We start from the raw sequence: 25,807 nt of genomic DNA on the forward strand, positions 1-25,807 counted from the left end.
ATAATTCCCATTTTTTAGATAAGGAAATGAAGATATTAGAGACATGCTGTGGTCTGACTGTGACCAGGAAACAAGTTAAAGCTCCAGGAAGTGAAACGATTGTCATCAACCCAGGTCCCTAGATTGCTGGTCCAATGAGTACTCTTTCCATGATAGGGTGCTGTCCGAATCCATTTGTGGAAAATCTTTGGGCCCCTCTACACTGCCACTTGACTTCCTCATTCCCTGGTTTAAAGATCAGACCATTCCAGGTCACAAGCCCTTGGAATGACTGAAATGTTCCTAGGTCTTATTGTGTAAAATATGATGGAGAGTCAACAACATAGGGGAGTTTTCATTTTTCATATATGTAGCTTACCTATGGTGTGCATGTACTCACATTCATTCCACAGACATGTTTGTGGGTCTCAGGGTACATAACATCCTGTCTGAGGTGCTGGTTGAGGCTTAAGGGAAAGGGTACAGAGATTTACAAAATTATAAAGTTGTACCAAATGATTTCCAAAGTCCTATTATCCTGTGAACGGCCCAGTCTCTGCCTTCAAGGGCAGAATACAGAAAGTAGGATTGATAATAATGATGATAACTAGCATTTACATAGTACCTTAAGGTTTCCAAAGCTTTCAACTAAGTCTCTCTTTTTTTTACTGGAAGGCTTCCCTCTGTTAGCTCCTTCCCATTTATCCTGTATATAGCTTTCTTTCTATATATTGATTTGTGCATTGTCTCCTCCATTTGACCGTAAATTCTTTGAGGGTAGACCCTGTCTTTTGCTTCTTTTTGTGCCTCAAATGCTTAGCACAGTGACCTGACACATAGTCGTTGTTGTTCAGTCATTTTCAGTTGTGTCCAACTCTTTGCAATCTCATTTGGGTTTTCTTGGCAAAGGTACTGGAGCAGTTTGCCATTTCCTTCTCAAGCTCATTTTTCAGAGGAGGAACTGAGGCAAACAGGGATAAGTGAGTTGCCCTGGGTCACAAAGCTAAGAAGTGTCTGAGGTTTTCCTGACTCCAGGTCTGACGCTCTTATCCACTGAGCCACCTAGCTGCCCTATCTGACACATTGTAGGAACTTAAATGTTTATTGATTGAAACATGCCATTTCATCTTCACAACAACCCTGGGAGATAGATAGGTGCTATTATTATCTCCTTTTTTACACATGAGGAACTGAGGTAGACAGAATTAAGTGACTTGTCCAGTTTCATGCAGCCCAGGAGGTATCTGAGGCTGAATTTGAACTCTGGTCTTCCTGACTCCAGATGCAGCACTATCTACTGTACCACCCAGCCAGGTGCCTCTGTCTACAACAAAGCACACACTTAATTATCATACAAGGCAGAAGGGTGATCAGTGCCTCAATAGCGTGCTTCACTTATGCTTGCTCCATACATGAAGCTAATGATGTGAAATGCTCAAAACCCAAATCAAAATTTAATATAAATGACACACAAAGACAAAAGTGATGATGATAAACAACACTGTGGCCATAGGCAGCGGTTCATAAGACCAGAACTTGAAATCACAGCTCCATCATCGAATTTCTTTGGAGAAATGTATGTGTTTTATTTCCATTTGGAATTGTGGTCTGTGCCACGTGTACATTAACCTGACAAAAGACATTTATACTCTTAACCTCCCTCCCCCACCCAATACTATTTTAAAAAAAAGCAAAACTAGTTTGGGGTGAAGAAAACACCAGGGTGAGGTAGCTTATATAGGCTGTTCTTCAATGAAAGGAAAGATTTCCATGGAAAATAATATTGAATTTCATATATGCTAAAAAATTTGACTTTCCAGAGCAGATTTCCTTCCATCCACAGGACTCCAGATCCCACATAAATGCAGAGCCTCATCCCCATTTTGCATGTGGGGAGACTGAGGTACACATGGGCTAAGTGATCCAAAGGAAGAGCCTCTCACTTTGGAGACAGCCTTACATGTTCTATATGATTTTCTATCATTATAGAGGAAAATGAAGCCCCCTACCTAGCCTGAGTAATACACACAACAGCAGCTTTCTTTTTATTGCCTTAGCGACATATGCTGACTTAGTCAAGATCCCTCTAGTAAGCTGTGACGGATGATGTATGCGATGAAAAATCCTTGTCCAGCACTTGGAGAACAGCGAGCAGGCTGTGAAGACTCTGCTTTGTAGGGGACTGAGGAGACACCACGTAACAGCACCTTACATTACAATCTGTCTTTCATCCAGGAGAACCTAACCCTCAGGTGCAGAGTAGACTAATATGCATATCAGATTGCACCCCTCTGGGATGAGGCACAGGGTGCTGTCACCATCCCAGTTCCAGAAGAAGCCACCAAGACAGAGAAAGCTTGAGGGGAAACTGGATAAGCCCCAGGAAAGTGACTGGGGTTGCTGCCTGGAATGGGGGTTGGAGGAAGTGTGGAGTACAGAGAGACTGAAATGGACTCTAAGAAAATGTTCCCCAACCTCACATCCTGAAAATTTCTTTTTTCTTTTCATGAGAAAGGCAGTAAGTTTCATGTAGTGGAAAGAGCCCTGGTTTGGGAGTCAGATGATCTGAGTTTGAATCTAGTTCTAACACTTAAGAGCTCTGTGACCTTCAAGCAGTCAGTTAACCTCTGTGTGCCTCAAATGTCCCTCCCCTCAGAAACCTTGCAGCCCAAAGTTGGTTGGTTTGTTTTTTAATTTTTATGAGGGAAGTATTTTAAGGGAACCCTAAAGCTCTAGAAATGTGTTATAGCTTACTGCAGACAGTCAGTTATTAATAAATTTTTCTTTGGCATGGCATAAAAAGAAGTAGTTAGAGAAATTAATGATTCCTTTTATTTAAATGAATTTACCAGCCTACATGGACAATAATTTAAGAATTCCCTGAAGGACTGAGCAAAAAAGTTTTTTTTGTTTCTGTTGACATGGCTGATCCTTCTAGTGTGAAAGACCTGCCTCTTACCTGCACAGAGGTGACTTTCAACTCTCTTGTTAGTAGCCCCAACTCAGATGCTTCCTCCTCTGTGCATCCTTCCTCTACTATTTCTTTCCCCAAGTGATGTGACCTCTCCCTCCTTAAATCTCCCATAGAATTTTGCTTGGTTTTCTTCTTTATATTCACCTCATTTTCTCCTGTTATCCTGATTTGCATGCTTGTCTCCTTTCCCCTTCCTACCTTGAGAACAGGGTCTGTGGCATATATATTTCAATATCTATAACACTATACACATTTAAATAGATAATCAGTTTATGTTGGTTGAACTGAAACTCACTTCACTTCTTAGGACCTCAGTTTCCTTATCTGTAAAGTAAGGGAGCTGAATCGTATGAAGGCCTGCCCTTTTCAGTTCTAATTTCTATAATTCTGTGATCCTTCCAAACTGTAAAGGCTTCTGGTAACACACCATGTCTGAAGGATTTAAGTACAGAGAAGCTCATTACCAGAAGTTTGGTCATTAGGTGATGATTTTCTCATCCCCTCTCTCCCCTGGTAATTTAATCTGCATTGAGGTCCTTATTAGTGCAAATAATGAATCTAGGGAAGTGGTCTCATTATTTGAATTCACATTGCATGCTTCCATTGGGCTGGAATCCATTACCATATTTTACTTAGTTATTAACTCTGAATTGTGTAAATTCAAATACATAGGACCATTTATTTCAGAAGATTCATTTGTTATTTGCACTGATTAGGACCTAGCTGCATTTAAAGTATGGAAAGTTTGTGCTCTGTATCAGGAGAGGGATTACCCACACAGATGAAATCAAAGATCTTTTGAAGTAGATTTTAACACATTTATTTTCTTTTCACCCAGATGCTCTGCACTTGTAGGAGCTCCTGGAACTCTTTTAAGGTCTCTTCAAACTCAGATTCTGATTCACTTCACTCAGCTCATTCTTGTCAGTCTGTTCCTTTCTATTGAATTGGGAGTCAAGAAACCTGAATTCCAGGCCAACTCTGATAATCACTGGTTGTGTGACTTTGGGCAAGTCACTTAATTCCTCTAAGCCTCAGTTTCCTCATTTGTAAACTGAGGATAATAGTACCCATACTACCTTACTTACAGAGTTATTGTGAGGAAAACTCTAGTGCTATATAAATGTGAGCTATTATTAGGTTTGCTACTTTAAGCAATACAACCAATAATCATTCATCCAAAAAGCATTTATTGAGGGCCTACTGTGATTGCTATGAAATGTTTGAGGAATGATGCATAGAAGACAACTACCACCTCAGTCCTGATGGACCTGAAAGATAAGTCAAATTGAGGGTTGTGGTGTTAAGGAAGGGGATCTTATCTATACAAAGGTCTTGGATAATAACCATGAGTTCATTCACTCTGAAGCTTGCATTAGAAAGGATGGCATGCCTAAGAAAATAGCTAGGTGACCTGCTGCTTTCCTGGGAAACAGTTGGGAGAGACTAAGTGTATTTGTCACAAAAATAGTGGAACTATTTTGCTTCTAGTGAAAAGTACACTTTTTGGAGGCTGGGGTTTCATCCTTGTTCTGTCACTCTGAGCAAGTTACTTAACCTCTCAGCTCTTTTCTGTTCCGTGGGACCAATAATACCTACCCTTCCTACCTCACTGGATTATTGTGAGAGTCATGTGACATAATTAATACACGTGAAAGTACTTTGAAAAGCACAAAGGTCTATACAAGTAGGGGAGGTCCTGTTACTTTGGGGATAATATTTTTCTCTTTATTTAGCATTTTAGGCCACTCAGAAAAAGTACTGTGTGAGTACATAAAAGGTAGTAGAGGTAGGTGCCTACCTACCTCACCTTTAAAGTTTTGTTTAAATACCAATTAATTGCCTTCAGTTGGTAATGACCTTCCTTCCCTTAGACTTTACTTAGCTTTTTGTTCTGCATCTTCAAGCACTTAAGTAATATTGTGTATTTAGCTATCTGTATTGGTGTTTTATCCTCCCCAGCTAGATTCCTTTTGCAGGGACCTAATATATTCTCTTCCTTATGGCTACCAGTGGCCAGTATATACACTGAGTACACTGTAGGCATTCAGTAAATCTTGTAATGGATTATTCCTCTTGTCCAGGCCCCTGCTTCAGCTGGAGATCAGTCGTAGTAGTCATATTTGGCCTTCCCAAAGAGAGGCTCAGGGTGGAGCCACCCTACCCGGGAAAGGAAAGACCAGAGAAATGTCAGCTTCAACCTGCTCTTCCCTGTCTTCTGCTTCCCATGTGCGCATCTATTTCTTTGGGATAACAGCCCATGGCTAGAGTACTAACTAGAAAGAAGAGTGTCATCTGGGTTCTCCCTGCTCCTGAAGTGGGGGGGGGGGGGGACACAGAGAAGAACCACAAAGGGAGATCACCTCAACTCCCAGACCACCTGTTGAACCTTTGAAGCTCCCAATCCCTTGCAGGAAGGAGAGGTGGTAATTAATTTGCTTTGTTAGGTCCTTTATCCTCTAGCTCTCCTGACCTTGGGCTAACTATCTATGTAGGTCAGGGCAGACTATAACCAAAAAAACCCACACAAAAAAAATAAAAAACAAAAGGCAGCTATCCTTCTTGAAGTGCTTCCCTGGGATCCTCCCCTGGCACTAATGGCAGCAGCTGGTGGGTGGGTGGGGCAGAAGGGTGTCGTTGCTGGCAGCTTTCCTGCCCAGAATGTTTCTTCCCTTGGGCGGGAGTGGAAAGTGTGTGTGGTGGTGGTGTTGGTGGTGGTGGTAGTGGTGCTAGTGGCAGTGGGAGGTGAATGGGAGCTCCTTCTATGGACAGCAGTTTGAGGGGGGAGGGTGGTAAGACGGAGATAGATAGTAGGCTCAGGTGGGAGGGTGGTGGGGGCACAGTCATATTTCTGTCCCTTTTCCTTTCTTTCCAACTATTGTTATTGAGTTCTGGAAGGCTGCAGGCGCACTCTGAAACCAGCTTCTAAACCACTTAGGTTAATTTAACTGCTTGTGAAGAGCCCACCCTGCTTTGAGCCCGGAGCCTCCAAAACATCTTGAAAAGAAAGCCGGTGAGCTCTGGGTCATAATATGGTTTTCTTCTCTAAGCAATTTGGAGTCTGTCTCTCTGTGCGAGTGAGCGCGTGTGTGTGAGTGTGTGTGAGTGTGTGTGTGTGTGTGTGTGTGTGTGTGAGAGAGAGAGAGAGAGAGAGAGAGAGAGAGAGAGAGAGAGAGAGAGAGAGAGAGAGAGAGAGAGAGAGAGAGAGGAGAGAGGAGAGAGAGAGAGAGAGAGAGAGAGCTCTGAGTTTTACTGGCTGCTCCTCCCACAAGATACAACTCCCGCTGCCTCTGTCTGCAAAGCAACATTCAAACACCACTTTGAGACTTGGTGTGTGTGAGAAGTGAAGAGAGGAGAGCAGAGCTGAGGACCCCCCCCCCCCCCCCCCCAAGAATTGAAAGCCAAACTCAGTCCGCTGGGGAGATTCATCTGTCGCCTGTCTTCTCTATGTGGATTTTACAATCTGAGGGGAAACAAAAGCAATATTGAACAAGTTAGCCATGAGAAATGCTTTGCAGTGGCTCTCTGGGGAAGTTGTGTAGCAAGTGACCAGGGCTCTGAAGCAGCCTCTCTTCCCTCTTCCCTCCAAACTTTAGCTGTATTTAATGGTCAAGTATTTATTTGGATCCCCAGGCTAGCCCAGTTGCTCTCTTTCTCCCCTTCCTGGAGAGCCCTGTGAAGCAAGAGAGATGCATGTGGTGTGGCTCAAGCCGGGACCCCCCAGCTTCCTGGTCCTTTGGTCTCCACTTTTTCTACTGCTGCGCTCCATCCTGGCCGACTTCACCCTGGATAATGAGGTGCACTCCAGCTTCATCCACAGGAGGCTCCGCAGCCAAGAGCGCCGAGAGATGCAACGAGAAATCCTCTCCATCCTGGGTTTGCCCCACCGGCCCAGGCCCCACCTCCATGGCAAACAGAACTCAGCCCCCATGTTCATGCTGGATCTCTACAATGCCATGTCAGTGGAGGAGGAGGTCGGCGGAGAAGAGGGCCAGGGGTTCTCTTACCCTTACAAGCCCATCTTCAGCACCCAGGGTCCTCCGCTGGCCAGTTTGCAGGACAGTAACTTTCTAACTGATGCAGATATGGTCATGAGCTTCGTCAATCTGGGTGAGTGGGGTCAATGGAATTTACTTTTCCCACACAAGGTGGGACAGAGGGTATGGGTGCTCCAAGGTACCTCTATGGGAAGATGATGGGGAGGAGGCTGTTTAACGAGCAAAGGAGATCTCCACTCTCCTTTGTGGAGTCACTAGGGTGAACTGAAAAGGGGATTTGGGTTTTTGAGGGAAATAGCAAGGACTGGCTATAGAAAAGGCTCATAATTTTATTCTATCAGATCGGAGGAAAGCAGAATTTCTTCCCGAGATCGCTTTGAAGTAGCTCAATTTCTCTTTGCTGTAATGAGGACTCATATCCCTTTAACTGTCTTGAGTTCCCCCTGTTCCCCACACCCTCTCACCAGACACCTTTCTTCCCACCTGAATTCCTCCTCCTTCCCAAAACAGAAAGCGGATGTTTTTCTTTGCCGGGTCTAAGGCGAACGTGGACTGGGAACGTTCCCAGGTAGGGAAACCCAGCGTGTGAGTGTGTGTATGTGAGTGTGTGTGTGAGTGAGTGTGTGTGTGAGTGTGTGTGTGTCCTCACAGGGAATGTCTTCTGAAGTCTTTCTCTCTTTCCTGGCTGTTGTACCTCTTGGGGGAAGATGTAAAACCGGGAGAGGCAAAGAGCTAGTGAGATTCGGCACAGTTCAAAGCATCAGGCTTTGAGTCATGTGAATGCTCCCAGCTAAGGCAACTGCAAATGGACAGATCCCAGTGGATTGGGGGAAGCTGCCTTAGCCAGATTTAAAGGGCCAAGCTTCTGTTAACCTGCTTTCCTAATGACTTTCTCTCTCTCTCTCTCTCTCTCTCTCTCTCTCTCTCTCTCTCTCTCTCTCTCTCTCTCTCTCTCTCTCTCTCTCTCTCTCTCTCTCTCTCTCCTCTCTCTCTCCCCTCTTCCCCCCCCCCCCCCCCCCCCCGTCTCTATCTCTTTTTCTCTGTCTCTTTTTGTCTCTCTCTCTTACCCCCTTCTTCCCCTCTCCCCCAGTCTAGTTGAGGTCATTTAACATACCTTTCTGGTCAAGCTTCTATGAGGGGAGTTCTCTCTACTATAAAGTTATACCTGCCCTTTCGTTTGCCTTCTTTGCACCCCTTTAACTGGACTCCCTAGGACAGAAGGATTTTGTTTGCTTTCTGACAGCAATGCCCCTTCTTGAGTCAGCCAAGTTTGAGTGAAAACATTGCCATTGCAAGCATTCTATTTAAAATATATAATGATAGGTCCCTGGCTTACTGAATCCATTTTAAGCATTGATCACGTGTGGCTCACAAACCACCAAACACAGAGATTGGGTGTCTCCAAATCTCGGAACTGAATCTGGAGGGTAGTTTAGGGAATGGGCCCCACGCTCAGCCTTCACCAGGCATCAACAATGGCAGGAAGGTTTGGGGGCTTGGAGAGATGCCATGGCGTGTGTGTGTGTGTGTGTGTGTGTGTGTGTGTGTGTGTGTGTGTGTGTGTGTGTGTGTGTGTGTGTGTGTGTGCGCGCGCGCGCGCGTGTGTGTGCAGTTGATTGGGCATCTTCTTCCCTTGGCCTCAGAGGTGGAGGCCACCTGCTGGGAGGACTTTGGAAAGGTGGAATCTACAGTCTACTTAGAACCTCTGTCCCCAAACCCTCAGCTCTGAGCTTCTCATCTTTGGCAGAAATAATAACACTTATACTTCAAGTGAACATAATACTTGAAATACTGAAGTTAAACTTAAGGTTTACAAAAGTGCTTTCCTCACTTCCTTTCACAATTCACAGAATCCTATGAAGTAGGAAAAACAAAGTTACTTGTCCAGGGTCACACAGTCACTAAGGGTCAGAGCTTGTTTGTGAATTCAGAATCTCCTGATACTCAAGTTCAGGGCTCTGGCCTCTGTACTGTCCCATTGGGTTCTTTTTTCCCCCCTCCTCCTCCTCCACCTGTGGCTCTTTCTCTCTCCCCTCCCCCTCCCATTTCATCATATTTAGCCAGACTGTTCTCTCAAACCAGACATTTAAGATGCAAAGTGTAGAGCTGGTGTTCAAATATTTGGTTTCTGAGATAACATTATTATCAGAGTTTCTGTTTTCTGTGACTTTCATTTTACATATGTAAGCTACTACCATAGCACAGAAAAAAATGGAACAAGCCACTTAAGCTAACAGATTTGTGTGTATGTTCAAATATCGAAATAATGATACTAAATCAATACAAAACCTTACTAAGCCCAAAGTGGAGGGAGGGCAAATGTTATTATTTCCTACTCCAGATAAGTTCTTAGGTTTTAGGGAGGCAGCCAGGTTTAATGGAAAGAGCATATGATTTGTAGTTGACATTTGGGTTCACATCCCCAGCTTTGACATTTACTGTGTCATACTGGGCTAGTTCATTTAACCGCTCTTAGCCTCAGCTTATTCATCTGTAAAATAGGAAAGTAAGATTTAACTCACAGAGTTGTGAGAAAACATTTTGTAAGTCCTATGGACTTTCTATGTGAGCTTTTGTTAAAAGTTTAGTTCCCAAAGAACAACTTGTCTTTAAAATTCATTCTCATTCCTCCCCCTGCCCAAATCAACTGACCTTCTTAAATTAGACTACCAGAATACATTTTTTCCCTTTAAACTTTCTCTGGGAATATGAATGCCTGTCTATTCCCCTTCGTTTTGTTATATAATGCGCTGTATTAACTAGTGCCTTTGGTGGGATAGGGAGGGGGAGTAGAGAGAGGGAGAAAGAAGTACAGTGTGGAAGTCTCTTCAAAGAAAGCGCCAAGTAAAGCAGGGAAGTTGAAGCTCTATATTAAAATCCTGACTTGGTCCATTAAGGAGACATTTGTTCAACCCTGACTGGCTTTTGTAGTCAACTCTGAAAGCATGAAAGTGTCCTCCGTGGAGAAGGCTCCATTATATTGAATTACTGTCAGCGTGGTCAGTCATTAGTTAGTGGGCAGGCCAGCTCCAATCGTCTCTTATAGACAGGTGGAATGATTGCTAACAAGGCACTTTTGAGAGGTTTATCTGTGCTGTTTTGTTCCCTTGTCATGGGTGCATGCCGGGACAAGCTTAAAAAGGACGCAGATCCCAATGGCTTTCCTCATCACTGTGTGCACACCTTTCAACCCGTTATACTCATTCTGCTTTCATCTTTAAAGGACAAAGACTGACTTGTTTGTGGACGTCCTAATGAATTAGACCAGCTACCAGCTAGAATACACATTCAAATGCTCCTGGCTCCAATGTGTGTAGTTTTCTGGTACTTCAAGGGCAAATTAGAAGAGATATTGTGGGGATGGAGTTTTTTATTGTTGTTTTTTTTAAAGATGAATGAATGGTTAGTATTATTAAGTCTGTATTAAACCTTATCCCAGTTTGCTAAGAGGGACAATTCCCACAGATTGTTATATTTCAAAGATAAGATTTTTGTTTCTGCTCGGAACCAGAAAAAGAGGCAAATATCACAAGCCTAAAGAAAATGTCCATCTCTCTGTAATGGGGTGGGAGGCAGTGAGTGTCCTTTTGCATGCTGGTGGCATCTTAACCTTTTCTGTAAGTTGTACTCTTGGAATTACATGAGAGGGACAGAATATGGTATTTAATCGAAGGGGCAAATTTAACAGAAAGCCAGCAGTGATGGGAATGCAGGTTTCAGAAGTAGCCTTCCAACAAAAAACAGCCTCTACAGTAAAGCAGAATGTAATGTTAGACAGTTAATTCACGTTCAGATTTTAATGGGCCTGGATATTTGAGTTCAATAGCAAGATTTGTAAACTGGTTTGGATTAACAAGCCCCTGACTTCTCTGTGTAGATTAATTTTGGAATTCAAAACAGGCTACTCACTAGAAAACAGTCCCAGGGCAATGCATGGTTTCTTAACTGAATCCAATTGGAAATCCATCCCACTTCTCATATGGAAAGTCAGGCCACTTCATAATTCTTCTGAAGAACCCCAGGCGTCAGGGATGTGCGATTAGTGTTTATTCCCGGGTGCAGGTTATAAAGGAAGTAAATAGTTTCATCTTTGAAGTGAGAGGAGAAAGTTGAAAATTAGTCCTCCTTGGAATCTACACATAAGAGTGGCTTTTGTTAATATAAATCAAGAAACCTGAAGAGCCTCTAAGTTTTTTTATTATTATTATTTTATTTTATACCATCTGGCTATCCTTTTTGTTGACAAGTGTTTGGCATAAGGAACTATCCTTCTGCCCTTTAATAACAGGCCCTACCACTGTAGGGTATTAGAAAAAGATTCTGTAACAGTTTAAAAATTTCCTTCAGGGAATACTTTATAAAGTGAGCATGGGCTACAGGCATCTGCAGCTGTAACCTGGCTTGTGTTAAAATTTGGAAGGGACTGCTCTGCATTCCAGCACACTACAGGCCTTCATTGGTGTGTAGCCAAAGGTTAATATAGATGTCACACAGTTTTTCTGTGGAGAGCCTTAGATATAAGAGTGCACATACAGCTGTGTTTTTAGTAACCCTTTCATAATCACTTCTTTTAAAACTCATTTTCCTCTTCTATAAATCAAAGATTTTTTTTTTTTTTGGAGAATATTTGACCTGGATTTGAACTTATTTGATCTTCCCTGTACTTCCCACTTGAAACAAAGCAGATTAAATCTTGGCCCTCAATGCCAGTTTAGGATCCCATGATTCAGTCCATACTTTAGGCTCCATGGTCAGATTTTTTTTTTAGTAAGAAATGAGACAAGGAACAACAAATACAAACAAGAGCAGTCAAAAAGATGTAAAGAAAAGCAGAGCTTTGAAAAGATAAAGTATATTCTTTGCACATAGACACCCAAATTCATCTTGATAAATATTGTTCATATACAATATTTGCATACAGTTTATAGCCCTATCAGAATTCCTCTTCTCTGAAAAGAAACTGTCGCATCGCCAAGAAACTAAATTGCCGGAGAGACACTTGAGAATTGAATTCTGGGGAAACCACTGTCTCAGTTCATTACCGCTTAGTGTGAACGTCGTTCTCTGAGGCTATGTTTGTTCCACTGCATGATGTGAGTGTCTTGGGCCTTCCTTGTCTCAGCCGGACTGGACAGTTAGCTAGGGTGATTCTCTCGCAAGAAAGAGGGAGCTGTTATCACAAGGAGCTGGACTCATTAATTTCTTAAAGATAACCAGTAAGGCCTAGTCAGGACTGTTGACAGACTCCTTTTTGGCAGGACACTGCTGTGTTTTACCTTAATACATTCTGGCAGTGTCACTGGGGTTAAGGCTGACACCAGGATGCGTGGATCCTGTCATGTTATTGTCAGAAGGAATGTAGGAATTAGGCTTAAAAGTGGTGGTGGGTGAGCGGTGCAGCTGTGTACACTTATTATAAAAGATTTAAGTCCCACTGGTAAAATCAATATATTAAATTGCAAGACCCTCTGTTTTTAATTAGTTTAAATCAAATATGTTGTTAGTACCATTATGCCTTCCTCTTCTCCCAGTGAGTGAGGAAATGCCAATATTTACATAGAAACTGTTAATTTGCGGTGAAAATGATAACACATTTAGCTTTACACATCCAAATAGCTCTAACTTGATAAATACCAGAGCAATGCTGAGTTGACATGTAAAGTCATTTGAGCAAAGGCACAGGGAGAGGACATATTAATGGTGGCCATCTAGAAGGAGGATTGGAAGATACCCAGCACCCAGAGGAAGAAGGTACTTTGATTCTTGTGGCTGTGCTACCTTCACAGGTCACATCACCTATTTTAGAAATAGCAGAGTGACCCTTAACTTTTGTGCACTGATCTAGTATCAGAATATTAAAGGAGGTTCAAAATTCATCATTCTGCCTTTCATTTAAAAAAAATTTCTTTTAAGAATCACTAAAAATTGGTGTGCAGCTGTTTTGAGTTGGAACACGGGTTTCAACTCCAACAGTAGACTGGATCCTTACACTGAGTAAATCAAGGGCACAGTATTTTATTACTAGGCTTCAAATAGTTTTCTTTCCTAATCTTGAGACTGTTTATAGAGGAAGAGGTTTTCTTTCGCTGCAAATGATCCCCCAATGCAAAACCACTGCCATCACCATACTGGCTGCTGATTATTAGCAGTTGAATCGATGGTGTTCAGCTGCAGTTGAATTCTGGTTCTTGGAGCAAATAGTATTTGACAAATAATATTTGACAAAAATGTGACTTGATATTTCTTAATACAAAACAGATATTTGGTATCGTTAACCTTCACTGATGAAAAATTGCCAGCATCAAAAGTGAACTAGCAATGCAAATAAACATTGGGTTCCCTTTCTCCTGATAGAAAAAAAATAGGAGTGTTTATGATTTTGAGGAATATTCCAAGTACATGAAGTTTGACACATACTTATGTAAAATTCAGACTAGCCTAGTAGAGTCTGTTCTTTCAGCGTTTGTGTCAAGCTACATGTTGAATGCAGTGGAAAGCCTTCCCTGATCCAGATTGAGTGGATTGAATTAATGGCAACTCAGAGAGTACAAGTTTTAGTGTAATTGCTTTATTGTTTTGGAACCAAGATGCTTATAATCTGGTTCCTGTGCAAACATGTTTAACGTGTGTTAATGTGTTTCCAAACCAGACCCTCTCAGCAAAATTCTGCTTTTCATTAATTGACATCGGTAGCATGGTACAGTATTTCAAAGAGCTGGCCAAATATAAACTGTGTTTCCAATTTCCTTACTTTCCTGTGTTTGGAATGCCAATGTTAATTTGTTCCCGTGGAAGAGTGAAGGCTGCCAACCACAGTTTTATATAAATGGCTTTACAGTGCACAGCTCCCAGTGTTCAGTGACGCTTAGGAATGTCCTAGGCGTCTCATGATACTTTTGTACCTAATGCTCTGTGTGGAAGAGGGATGCTGCTGGTGCTGTTTGGCCATAGGAAAAGAAAATATTCATTATTAGGGGAAGGGGAGAGAGAGGAAAGAACCCTGGAGGTCTCATTCTGGAGGACCTAGGTTTCAAACCCCATACCAGTTAGTATGATCATGGGCCAGTCTTTAACATCCCAGAGCCTTGATTTCTTAATTTGTAAAATAGAGATCATAATACTTACAAAGCCTACTTCCTGGGATGGATGTAGGGATGGGAAGAGAGAGCTTTGTAAACCTGGAAGAATCACTGGATAAATGCAAATTGCTTGCTGTTGTAGGTTTCCATATTTAAGCTATGAATTTTTGTCAGTGAATTTCCTTGATCACCTTAGATGTTCTGTGTGGCCTCTATATTTTCTTCCTCTCACACGTAATGTGTTCTATACACTCTGAGTGCCATTTGGTAGCTGCAGTTATTTCTAATTTTCTGCTTTGTTGGTAATTCGAAAATTACAGTTTTTTTTTATTCCTTGATCTGATAATACTGTGATAAAGTCAAGTTTGGTTTTTTGTTTGTTTTTGAGAGCTAAATTAATGCCTGAAGGGTATCTGGTGAGAAGTGAATGAAGTCCCCAGTTCCGGATATATTGTCATCCTGACCTTTTAAAAGCAGTCAGTCTTATTATATTTTAATTTGACCATAGTGGAGGTAAAGGGGAGAGGAGCTTTCCTTTCTGGAAGACAATCAAAGTACAAATTGTCCTACCTTCAACTGAAGTTCTGTTAATGAATGCTTCTAGTTTGCCTCTCACAACTTTGCCACTTTATTGCAACAGGTGGGGGATTCTACCCTCTGTACCCGTGTGATGCTGTAACAACAAACACAGTCTTGTTTTGGTTCACTGAATTTAGAAGTCTTCTGAGAGTAGGGAGAGAAGGTAAAAAGCGCCTAGCTAAGGGAAGGCACTTCAAATCATGTGCTTTGTCACTCAAGTCTTCCCCTAAATTACCTTCAGCTATTTCTAAACTGTTTGAAAAATTCAGCCCACTGAGTATTAAGTTTCCATCCATCTCTGGGCTCACGTGGTAGTCTTTAACATCTTTATCTTCCTGGAGTGGCTTTCAAGTTAGAACCTTTTGTTGTCTGGTTTAATTAAATTTGGCTGGGAATGAGAACTTTCACTGTTTCCAGAACTTAGGGCCTACGTATTCTCATTTTTCACAATTTGATTTGGATTTTGATGGCACTTTAAATTCAATATTGGCTTGATAAAAGGATTTTAGAATCCTGTAAGGTGGAACTCAGCATGGTGATTCTCAGATTTAGAGAGCCAAAGGGTTTTTCATCGTTTTATTTCATCACCTTATACTTAAGAGAGAAAGGTCTTTTAATGCAGTCGGATCATTCTGTACTTGACTCCTGGGTACTTGACTTAATACTGGGGGAAAAAAATAAAGCCTTGTTGGTCCATGTGTGTGAATTACAATTGCAGACATTTGGGAATACGAAACACAGCTCAACAGGATCCTCTTGGTTCGGGAAAACGTTGGTCACTCTAATAAGGGGGAATACTACAGTAAAAGGTTTCGCAAGCAAAATTTACTCACCTCCATTCTGTTTTGTACAACTTATATGTCTTATTTAGGATTTTTTTTCCTCTGGGTAAGTGGAACCCTATTTTCACTAATTATAAAGTGATCATTTCACTCTTGACATTTAAAAAGTAGCAGTGATTTTGTCTCGTATTACTTCGTACCCAGTGAGAGACATGTTAACATTGACCTTGGTTTTGAAGGTACAGAATGCATGAAAGAGCCACACTTTTCTAACGGGACCTGAAGTGACTTTTAGTTTTTGTGTTCTTTGTACTGACTGAAGTTTTTGGATTTCAGTTGTTTCTGATGCCAGACACATGCTATCTAGCACACTTCATCCATCTCAAGCACTTTTGGCACCAGAAATTTTAGGATATGTTAACTGCTTCCTGGTTCTATGTGTATCTATATATGTACACACACACATATATATGCATATATGTGTATGTGTATATGTATATTTTTAGTTCATGATACTCTTGAGTGTTTGCCAGTGCACACCCAGGAAAGTTGTCTTTTCTTCCTTTCTGGATATCGACATCCCCCATGACATGTGTCCTTTATGCAGGATATGGAGATATTATTAACTTAGCATCAACTGAACATGAGTTTTGGGTTTTGTAGGTAGTAGGTATAGATTTGTATCAATCCATCTGTATTTTCTCAGTCAGCGCCCTTTATGACAGAGGGCACATACTTGGAGGAAAGTTGCCTGGTATTAGGAGACGTTCTGGCCATTGGACAGATCAAGGCTTACTTTCTAATTTGCTGCTTTGCTCGTAATTTTAAAATTACAGCTTTTTATTACTTGATCTGATAATATTGTGTTCAATTCCCTTAGGGATTGAACCATGACCTTGGTTCTCATGTGCTAATCAACTGAGCTAATGTGTAGTTGTACAATAGTCCCTCATTTCTGTAAAATTTTTTTTCATAATCTTCCCATGTTGTCCTCTCATTCAGCATTGGTTTTCAGGTCTTTTCACTATAATTTGTGTCCAATACATCAAGCTCAAGGTCAGTGACAAGATACATAAGAGATTATTTGAGCAGACCTCTTCCCAGTGTGATATACTCATTTAAAAAGACTGAAAGAGATGCCTTGATAAAGCAACCTGTGAAAAAGATTTTTTAAAAATAATTATTAACTTTTATATTGGGCTTTAAGGTTAACAACAAACTGTTCACACACTATCTCCTTTGAGCCCTGTAACTACACCATGAGGTATTTGCTTTTGGTAAAATATTCTTACTATATAGTTCAGGAAACTGAGACTAAGAGAGGTCAGGAGACTTGTGCATAGTCACATAGGAAGGTCAGAAGATGGGAATTTCTCTTTGGAAGAGAAGAACTGAATTTGCACAAGGTCCTTTGTTCTGGAACCCTCAAAATTACTAGCATTGCAACTCGAAAGTCAAACATGCTAATTGTTCATTCTGGAAGACTGTGGATTAATTAGATTGAGTAAATACTGGAATGATTTGAAAACTGTAGCACTCTTCCCCTGTACCCCAGACTTTAGCTTGGTAGTGAAGGTGGCCATCAGGTCCAAGAAGTCAACATGGAAAGACTGAAAGACCCCCATTTTTCTAATAGGATTAAAGGTAGCCTTTGTGTTCCCACTAAACTGAAATCTTGCTGAAGCAATAATTTGGAGATTTTTGAATGACAGCAGCTACAGTTTGAAAGGAAAAAATATATTTAGGAAAAGTAGCATTGCTTAGTATAAAGTACTGTATTTAAAGTCTGGAGACTAGGATCAGATTCTGGCTTGTGGCACATAATAGCCAAGTGTCCACTAGGATCCCTTCTCAAGCTGAAGTTAATCTCTCTGAACCTCATCTTCCTTATCTGTTAAATGGGAATTATACAATGAGGTGGGTAGTGCTATATGGAGACAGTGCTTTGTAAACCTTAAAATGCGACTTTTATTGGAGGGGAAATCTATTTATTAAACAACTACTGTGTGCAAAGTGTTGAATTCCATCTCAGAGAGGTTACAGATTTAGATAAGGCATCCTGTACAGAGCTTCCTCTAGTAGAAAGATAAGGAAAATAGAAGGTATGAACACTGGTCAATGATAACTACACCTTTAGGGAGAGAGTAAGGATTTTTTAACCATTTTTTTGCCTGAACCCTATGAGGTCACTCTGTTCCCCACTCTTTCCCACAAAAATCTTTTTTTCCTGACTTGAAATTGAACATTCATTGAGAAAAAGACTTTTAAATGGCTGTGGGTCTCCTAATCTACATTGAGTAATAAATTTTATATGATATAGGTTGCTGGTTGACTGTTTCCTTTTGGAGGAAACAATAAAGGCACCTCCTTGCATTTTAACTACTTTACCACTGGGCTCTTAATTGCCTTTATATCCACTTAATAAATTGAAGGGGAGAAGAACCAAAAATCATCTCTGTTTTCTTGCTGTGGTTCTCTGGCTGGTTTGTGTCTTGGAAATTCCTCCCAAATGGGTGCCGGGTTATTTCTCAAATGGGACACTGGGAAATTGAGGTGAAGGCTTTAATGTGAACCACACACTCCCTCCTCTCTCTCTCCTTCCTCCCTCCCCCCCCCTTCACATGGAAGTCAGTGGAAAAAGTGGCATTTCAAGGCTGATGGTCTCTGGTTTATTTTCCCGGTGAAGAGAACACAGATTGTAACCAAAATGTGAGCCCTCTCTTGGGATCTGAGTACTGGTTGGGACTGAGACAGGAATAAATATGAGTCTGCCTTGATGGCAGACCTATTAGCACATCAGAATCTCTGTACTTAACCAAAATTGTTTTTATAGGGTTTTTACGTGAAAATGAGGTAGCACTGTACAGTGGAAAAACATTTGAATCTGGACGCAGAAGACCTTGGTTTAAATCATAGCTTGCCACTTACTATCTGTGTGACCTTGGATAGTTCACTTAAACTTTCTGAAACTCAGTTTCCTTGTTTGCCAAATCAAAGGGTTGGGTTAGATGACCTCCAAGGCACTTTTTATCTCTAAATCTATGTTGTCGTTCAGTTATGTCTGACTCTTTGTGACCCCACTTGGGATTTTCTTAGCAAAGATACTGGAGTAGTTTGCCACTTTCTTCTCCACTCATTTTACAGATGAAGAAACTGAGGCATATAGGGTTCAGTTATTTGTCCAGGATTATACATGTAGTAAGGTTCTGAGGCCAGATTTGAACTCAGAAAGATGAGTTTTTCTTATTTTATCAACAGATGCTATTATTTCCAGTGTAGTCTGTTCCCTGGGTGGTCGTACCACCTTTGTTTTTCCTAACTGACCTCTGCGAATGTCTTGGTATGGACAGGTGCCACGGGTAACCTGGCGTAGCAGGTTCCTATGTTAGACAGAGAAGGAAGCTCCGAGTTTCCCCAGGTGTGGAAAGGAGTTATTCAATTCTAAGGGTAGTCAGACCCACGCCTCTTCCTTGGCAGGCAAAAATGGAACAGAAATATACATATCTTAAAAAAAAACAAAGCAAAATAGAAAACCCCCAATGCCTCCATCCCACCCTCAATCATTGAAATAGTGTAATAGGCAATACTTGTGAGTTTTTGCCAAGCAAACATTTTTGTCAACTCTCAGGCCAGCCTATCTGCACGACTGGTTTTGTTAACTTTTCCACCAGGAAACCTCTGAAGCGCCTTCAGACTTCCTGACCCAATAAGAAAGTTTGCAGGGGGTAATGACAAGCCCATTTGTGGTAAACTTCATTGAGGTGACCTAGCTGCACCAGAACAAATATTTTGTTTCATGGAAATGATGGCCGTTTTTCAGTCCTTGAAACGTTTGTGGGCAAAAACAACGTTCCTGGCTGGAGTATTTCCTTGGTTAACAATGAAAGTAAAGTATCAGTGTTTTGGGCTGAGACAATTGGAACAGCTAGTTACTGGCCTGTATTTACCAACAGCATTGTCTAAAGAGTAGCAAGATTGTGGATTTGGAGTCAGAGGACTCGGGGTCAAATCCTGACTTTCTCACTTATTGTGTGACTTTGAACAAACCACTTGTTCTGGACTTCAGTTTCATTTGTAAAATGAGAGTTGGACTAGAGAATTCTCTGAAGTCCCTTCCGTGCTAAAAATCAGTGTAGTGAATAGAAAGCCAGGCCAATAGTCAGGAAGACCTGAGTTCAAATACAGACTCAGATACTTACTAGCTGTTGGACCCTAGGTAAGTTACTTAACCTTGTTAACCTTAGTTTTCTCATCTATACAATGAACTGGAGAAGGAAATGGCCAACTACTCCAGGATTTTCGCTAAGGAAATTCTGAATGAGATCATGAAAAATCGGACGTGACTGAATTGACTGAACAGCAACAGATGATATAAGTGGGTGATGCAGTGGATAGAGTCGAGAAGTCATGAGTTCAAATCCTGGCCTCAGACACTTCCCATATGATTCAGGACAAATCATTTAACCTTTTTTAGCCTCAGTTTCTCCACCTGTAAAATGGATATAATAGTACTTTCTTCACAGAGTTGTTTTAAAGAACAAATATATAAAATATTTGCAAGGATCAAAGCACTATAAGTGCCAATCATCACCACCACCACCACCACCATCATCATCATTCTTGTAGGGCCCACTGAAAGACCCGCAAGGCCAGTCTCATGTTACAGCCACTAGAGTTCCCCCCTTAGCTGCCTACTTTTAAAGACTTTATCAGGAAATCCAAATGGGAAGCATTCTATAACTTTCAGGGTATAGGTCATAAGTATATTTATTGAATCTTGGTGCCTAATGATAACTTGTATTCAAGTGCTTTATTCACAAATACCCTGAAAGGTAATGTGGCACAGATATTATCTCTGTTTTACAGACAAGGAAATATGCTGCTCGAAGAGGTAAGGTAACATACCTCAAAACTAGAACTAGTATGTCTAAATTTCATTGTAACAGAGCTGGGAATTGAACCCAGGTCTTTTGATTCTAAGATGACTGCTCTTCACATTCCACCATGCTGCTACCCGATGTATTTGTATCTTGAGATAACTTTCTTCATTATGATTACCCAAGATAAAAGTGAAAGTTTATGTGTGTTGAAAGTTAGACACAAGGCAAACTAGGTTCATTCTCCAAGATCTTGTTCTGCTAGAAAGTTGGCTCTTGTGATTCAAAACTGTCTTTTCTCTGTATTAGCCTAAAGAATGTAAGGCAGGCTAAATGAGGTTGTGTCTACACATGCAAGCTGTTTTAAAAAGAAATTGGCAGGGGGAGGGCATAAATATGTTGATGTTTAGCTGGGATGATGATCAGTTTTTTGGCTGAATTTTTGAGTCATTTTCCTAAATTATTTTTCATATAGATTATGAGTAAAACTGTTAGGAGCTATGTAAGAGTAACTATGTAAGAGCATACATTTTTGGGATTTACCAAAGAGGAATTTCTTCTTTTGGTCATAGGTGTAATCTTTGACCAAACCTGAGTGACTGAAAAAGAACATTTACTAATTAGTAAAGAAAGGGAAAATAACAAATGTTGGAAGGGCAATGGAAAAACAGGTCCATTAATTAACATACTGTTGGTGGTGTTGTAAATTGGTTAGGCATTCTGGAAAACAATTTGTAACAATGCTCCAGGAGATAGTAACCTATACATAAGCTTTGACTCAGTGATACTATTATGCTATTAGAAATGATGAAAATGTATGGCTCCAGAGAAATTTGGGAAGACTTTTATGAACTGATAGAATGTGAAGCAAACAGAACCAGGAAGACAATTAAGGCAATAACAACAACATTGCAGTGACAAATGATGTTTAAATATTGAAAAACTCTGATAAATGATTCTGAATGATGACCAGCCAGTGGATGATGAAGCTTGCTACCTATCTCCTGATAGAAAGGTAGATGATAGACTTGAGATGCAGAATGAGGTATGCATTTGTGAACATGGTCAATGTGGAAACTTATTTTGCTTAACTCTGACTATTTATTATAAGAGCTTTGTTTTTATTTTTTTCCAATGAAGAGAAGAAAGGTGGGAGGGAAGGAAAATAAATACTTGTTAATTGAAAAAATAAAGAAAAGTTCGAAAAAGAGAGCATTCACTCATTCAGTATATCAACAAACATTTGTTAAGTAACTACTTTGTGGAAAGAAGTATTTTAGGTACTGGAAGACATTCAAAAAGTTAGATAAAACAATGGTCATTTCCCTGTAGGAAGATTAGAGTATGGTTGGGGGTGGTAATGAGGAATGGTAAGACAGTAGCACATCCCACTAAAATATACAATATTATGTGATGGTTGAAGCAGCATTATGGGTTGGGTAAAGGTGTCAGGAAGACCTAGGTCTGTATTCCTGACACATACTGTCTCTATGACCATGGACAAATTACTGAACCTCTCAATTTCTTTAGCAACTCTTCCCCAACAGAAGAAACACACCTTGAGGTTTAGGTAATTCATTTTTGTCTTTGTATTCCTGGGGCCTAGAAGAGTACCCAACACATAGTAGGGGTTTAATCAAGTTTGTTGCTTGATAAGTTACAGAGAAGTTCCCAGGCTGAGGTACTCCACAAAAGGTGTAAAACAAAGTGCTACTAGAAATCCGAAAAAGAGAAAACTATCACCAAATAGGGAATCAAGGAAGGCTTCATCAAAGGAGTTGCATTTAAGCTGGGTTATAAAACATGGGAAGGAATTGAAGAGGAAGAAGAAAGTCTTTCAGGGGCTAGAGGATACAACTCAAATAAAGGCACAAAGGAAAGGCTGGAGACTCAAGTTCAAATCTGGCCTCAGACTTAATAGCTGGCTTACCCTGGGCAATAACAGGAACTTAGCCTCTCTTTGCCTCAATTTTCTCAACTGTAAAAATGAGCATAATAATAGCCCCTGGAGGTATCCCAGGGTTGTTGTGGGAATCAAATGAAAAGATATTTGATAAATTCAAGCTATTATTGTTAATAAGGCAGTTTGCTTAGGCTTGAAAGATAAACAGTCATAAGATCAGCAGCAGCTCACAGTTTAGTAGGGAAGACATATTTTTGTTGTTGTTGAGTTGTTTCAATTGTATCTGATTCTTCATGATCCCATTTGGGTTTTTCTTGGCAGAGATACTGGAGAGGTTTGCCATTTCCTTCTCCAGCTCATTCAACAGACGGGGAACTGAGGTAGAGAGGGTTAAGTGGCTTGCCCAGGGTCACACAGCTAGTTAAGTGTCTGAGGCCAGATTTGAACTCTGGAAGATGAGTCTTTTTAACTCCAGGCCCAGCACTCAATCTGTTGCCCATCTAGCAGCCTAAGACACATCTACAAATAATAAAATGAGGAGAGCTTGCAGTTGTATCATGAAGGGAGACTAACTATATATACTGATAGAATGAGTTGACAAGATGTCACCTGCCCCAGATGAACTGCTTCCTTGGATACTGAAAGAACTCGTAGATTTGATTGTTGAACTACTTTTGATAATATTTGAAGATTCTGCCAAATAATAGAGGTAACAGAAGAACTGGAGAAGGGCAAAGGTCTCAGTTTCCAATTAAAGGGAAGAGAATAGTGTACAGCTTCCAACAATTCTGATAAAATCTAGGATGAATTATTAAAGAGATAATAAACATCTAGATAAGTGAGTAATGATGGGGAGTTCAGGAGGACTAGCACCTCTGGGGTGAGGGCTTGCCAAGTCCTTTTCAGGGCTCCTCATCCACCTTAAGTGCTCACCTGTACTCCCAAGAAGCTGTAGCTTGTGCACATATAGTAGGCATAGCCCAGTAAAACCGTCCTGGTAGATACACTAAACCAGGCTGAGGGTAACCGACAGCCTCAAATCTGTTATTGAATTAGGGGGATGTCTGTCCCACGCATGTGAAGACTTTCCCTGGCAGAAGGGTGTATGAGAGCAATTTGTTTTGAAGGTGGCTGAAGTAGTTGCTGTGGAATGTGTAGAACTTGGTCAAACGTTGAAGACAGAAAGGTCATCTATCCACTGCATCCCAGGCCATTGGATATAGATGACTCTGGAAGAAGGAAGGAAACGGATAGCTTTGTGCAACTCTACACAGGCTTTGTGAATGACTGGGAGTTTCTTGAGAGCAGGGACTGTCTTTGCCTCTTTCTATATCCCCTCTTTTGTATCCCTGGTGCTTAGCAAAATATCTGGCACATATAGGCACTTATATTTGTTGACTGACTGACTGTATTATTTAATATTTTTACCAGTGGCTTGGATAAATACAGAGATGGCAGGTTTATCAAATTTGTAGATGATATAAAACTTAGATGGATGGCTACCATACTGGATGGGAGTGAAACTTCAAAAAGAATAGTGTTGGTTCTAACCAGGAACAAAAGGTGGAATTCCTGAGGGGCCAAAATAAAAAGGCTTGATATCAGGGAAAACCCCTAACAATTAGAGCTATACAAAAATTGAACTGCCTCAGGATGAGCTAGGTCATTCATCACTGGAAGTCTTCCCAGTAGAAGCTGGAGGACCAACTGTTGGATGGCATGTATCGGGAATTCTTTTTTCAAGCATAGGTTGGGCTAGATGACTGTAATTCTGTAAACAGTTGTGTATCCACTGCAATATTCTAGAATCTGTGAGGGATACTGTATAGAGAAGTAGAATACATAATATCTGCCTTCATGGACCTCCCAGTATTGAGGAGAAAGGACACAATAGAAAAATAGGGAGATCCATGAAGGCAGGAATCATGTCTTTAACTTTTCACATAAATGTGTATGTTGTTACTGTTTAGTGATTTCCAACTCTTCAAGACCCTATTGAGGGTTTTCTTGGCAAACATACTGGAGTGGTTTGCCATTTCCTTCTCCAGTTCATTTCACAGATAAGGAAACTGAGGCAAGCAGGTTCAAATGACTTGCCCAGGATCACACAGCTAGGAAGTATCTGAGACTGGATTTGATCCTGTGGCTGACCTTGTGTGTGTATATGAGTGTATGTATATTTTTTCTTTTGTATTCTCTCTCTGACTATAGTAAGAGATCTATGAAAGGCAAGGATCATATCTTCAACTTCACTATGTAGTATCTCTATAGTATTTTCAACCTCTCTGTATAGTATGTACATATACATATACATGTGTATACACACACACACACACACACACACACACATATATATATTTTCTTCTTTCCTAATGTTCTCTCCCAAAACCAGAGTAGTACAGAGAGAAGAACTTGCAAAATCTTATAAGTAAGAAGATGGGGTCAAATATCACTTCTGATTGTAGCTATCAGTTTGTCTTTGAGCAAGATATTTCTTAATTTCCCAGATCCTCAATGTCTTTTATCTATGAAATGAGTGGTTTGTGGACTAGGTGGCTCTGAAGTTCCTTCTAGCTCTAAAATGATGATTCTGTCACTTTTAATATTTTAGGCAAAGGCATATTAAAAAATATGAAGATCTGGATGAAAGGAAATTGTGAGACTTTCAGCCCTCAGCACTCATGGGGCTTCTCCTAAATACCACGGAGCATAAAGATGAGCTAGCTGTGGGTCCCCTACCCCAGGCCACCAAAGTTACTCTTTGGTGCTTAATCAACTCTGGATGAAACATCTGGTTTGCAGTCACTGTGCTCACAGCTATCCCTAGGAAGTGCAAGACCCAGGGCAAATCACACTGGGTGGCCCCTCTTTTCCAACACTCATCTCCTCATGAAATTAGGTTAAGAGGACCATCAAGGGTAACCTTTAAGATGGAAAAATCACAAAACATGTAACCTCAAGGCAGTTTGTAGAAAGAACAGTCCTTATCTGCTTTGCTATCATGGTCATGAACACAGATCATGTTATATAGTACAATCCCCTTATTTTATAGATGAGGAACCAGAGGCATTGAAGGGGAGATTGACTTTCCCAAAGTCACTAGTAGTTGAGGAGTAGTTAAGAAGAGTTAGGACTCAATGCAGGTCATCTAACTTCAAGTCTATCACTCTTTTCACTATACAAGTTTTCTTTGTCTCTGTCTTTGTTTCTCCGTCTCTCTGTCTCTGTCTCTCTCTAGCACCCTTTGGGAGCCCTCTCATTTCTACTCTACACCAAATGCTTCCCTGAGTCATTACTCCACAGTTTAGTTGAGACATGGCAGGACTCCCCAAAAAACATTACTTGAATTCCCCTGTTAAGGGTTGATTGTCATAGATTGGGGAAAATGACACCTTGATTCTTGGTCTTGCGGAACTTTTGAGACTGAAGGTGTTATGAAGCCTCTGTTACAACATGGGGAAACTCAAATAATAAGACAGAATTCTTCTCACCTGTGATAAGTTTGTCTTGGAAAGCTTTACTTGAACTTTGGTGTTTTCTTTTTGACCCCCTAACTAGTTAAGGTCTTCTCCTATGTCTCAGTTTCCTGGTTCAGACCATACCATCACTCTCCAAAAAACCCCAACCCCCAAACCA

The 25,807-nt window shown here is 40.8% G+C and overlaps 1 protein-coding gene across 2 annotated transcripts in view; it reads left to right on the plus strand.

Moving 5' to 3' along the window:
• The first annotated feature begins 5,886 nt into the window (after positions 1 to 5,886).
• The window catches only part of BMP7 (bone morphogenetic protein 7), a 95,256-nt gene continuing 75,335 nt past the window's right edge, over positions 5,887 to 25,807 (plus strand). Inside the window, exons 1-2 of one of the 2 annotated variants that reach the window (XM_072633458.1) lie at positions 5,887 to 5,966; positions 6,587 to 7,063. In XM_072633458.1, coding sequence (XP_072489559.1) covers positions 6,643 to 7,063 — 421 coding nt within the window. In that variant the 5' untranslated portion in view covers positions 5,887 to 5,966; positions 6,587 to 6,642. Of the gene's footprint in view, positions 5,967 to 6,420; positions 7,064 to 25,807 lie in introns of those variants that run through there. The other variant, XM_072633457.1, reaches the window with a different exon arrangement.

Source organism: Notamacropus eugenii, chromosome 1, assembly GCF_028372415.1.
Source record: "Notamacropus eugenii isolate mMacEug1 chromosome 1, mMacEug1.pri_v2, whole genome shotgun sequence".
NCBI classification, from domain to species: Eukaryota; Metazoa; Chordata; class Mammalia; order Diprotodontia; family Macropodidae; genus Notamacropus; species Notamacropus eugenii.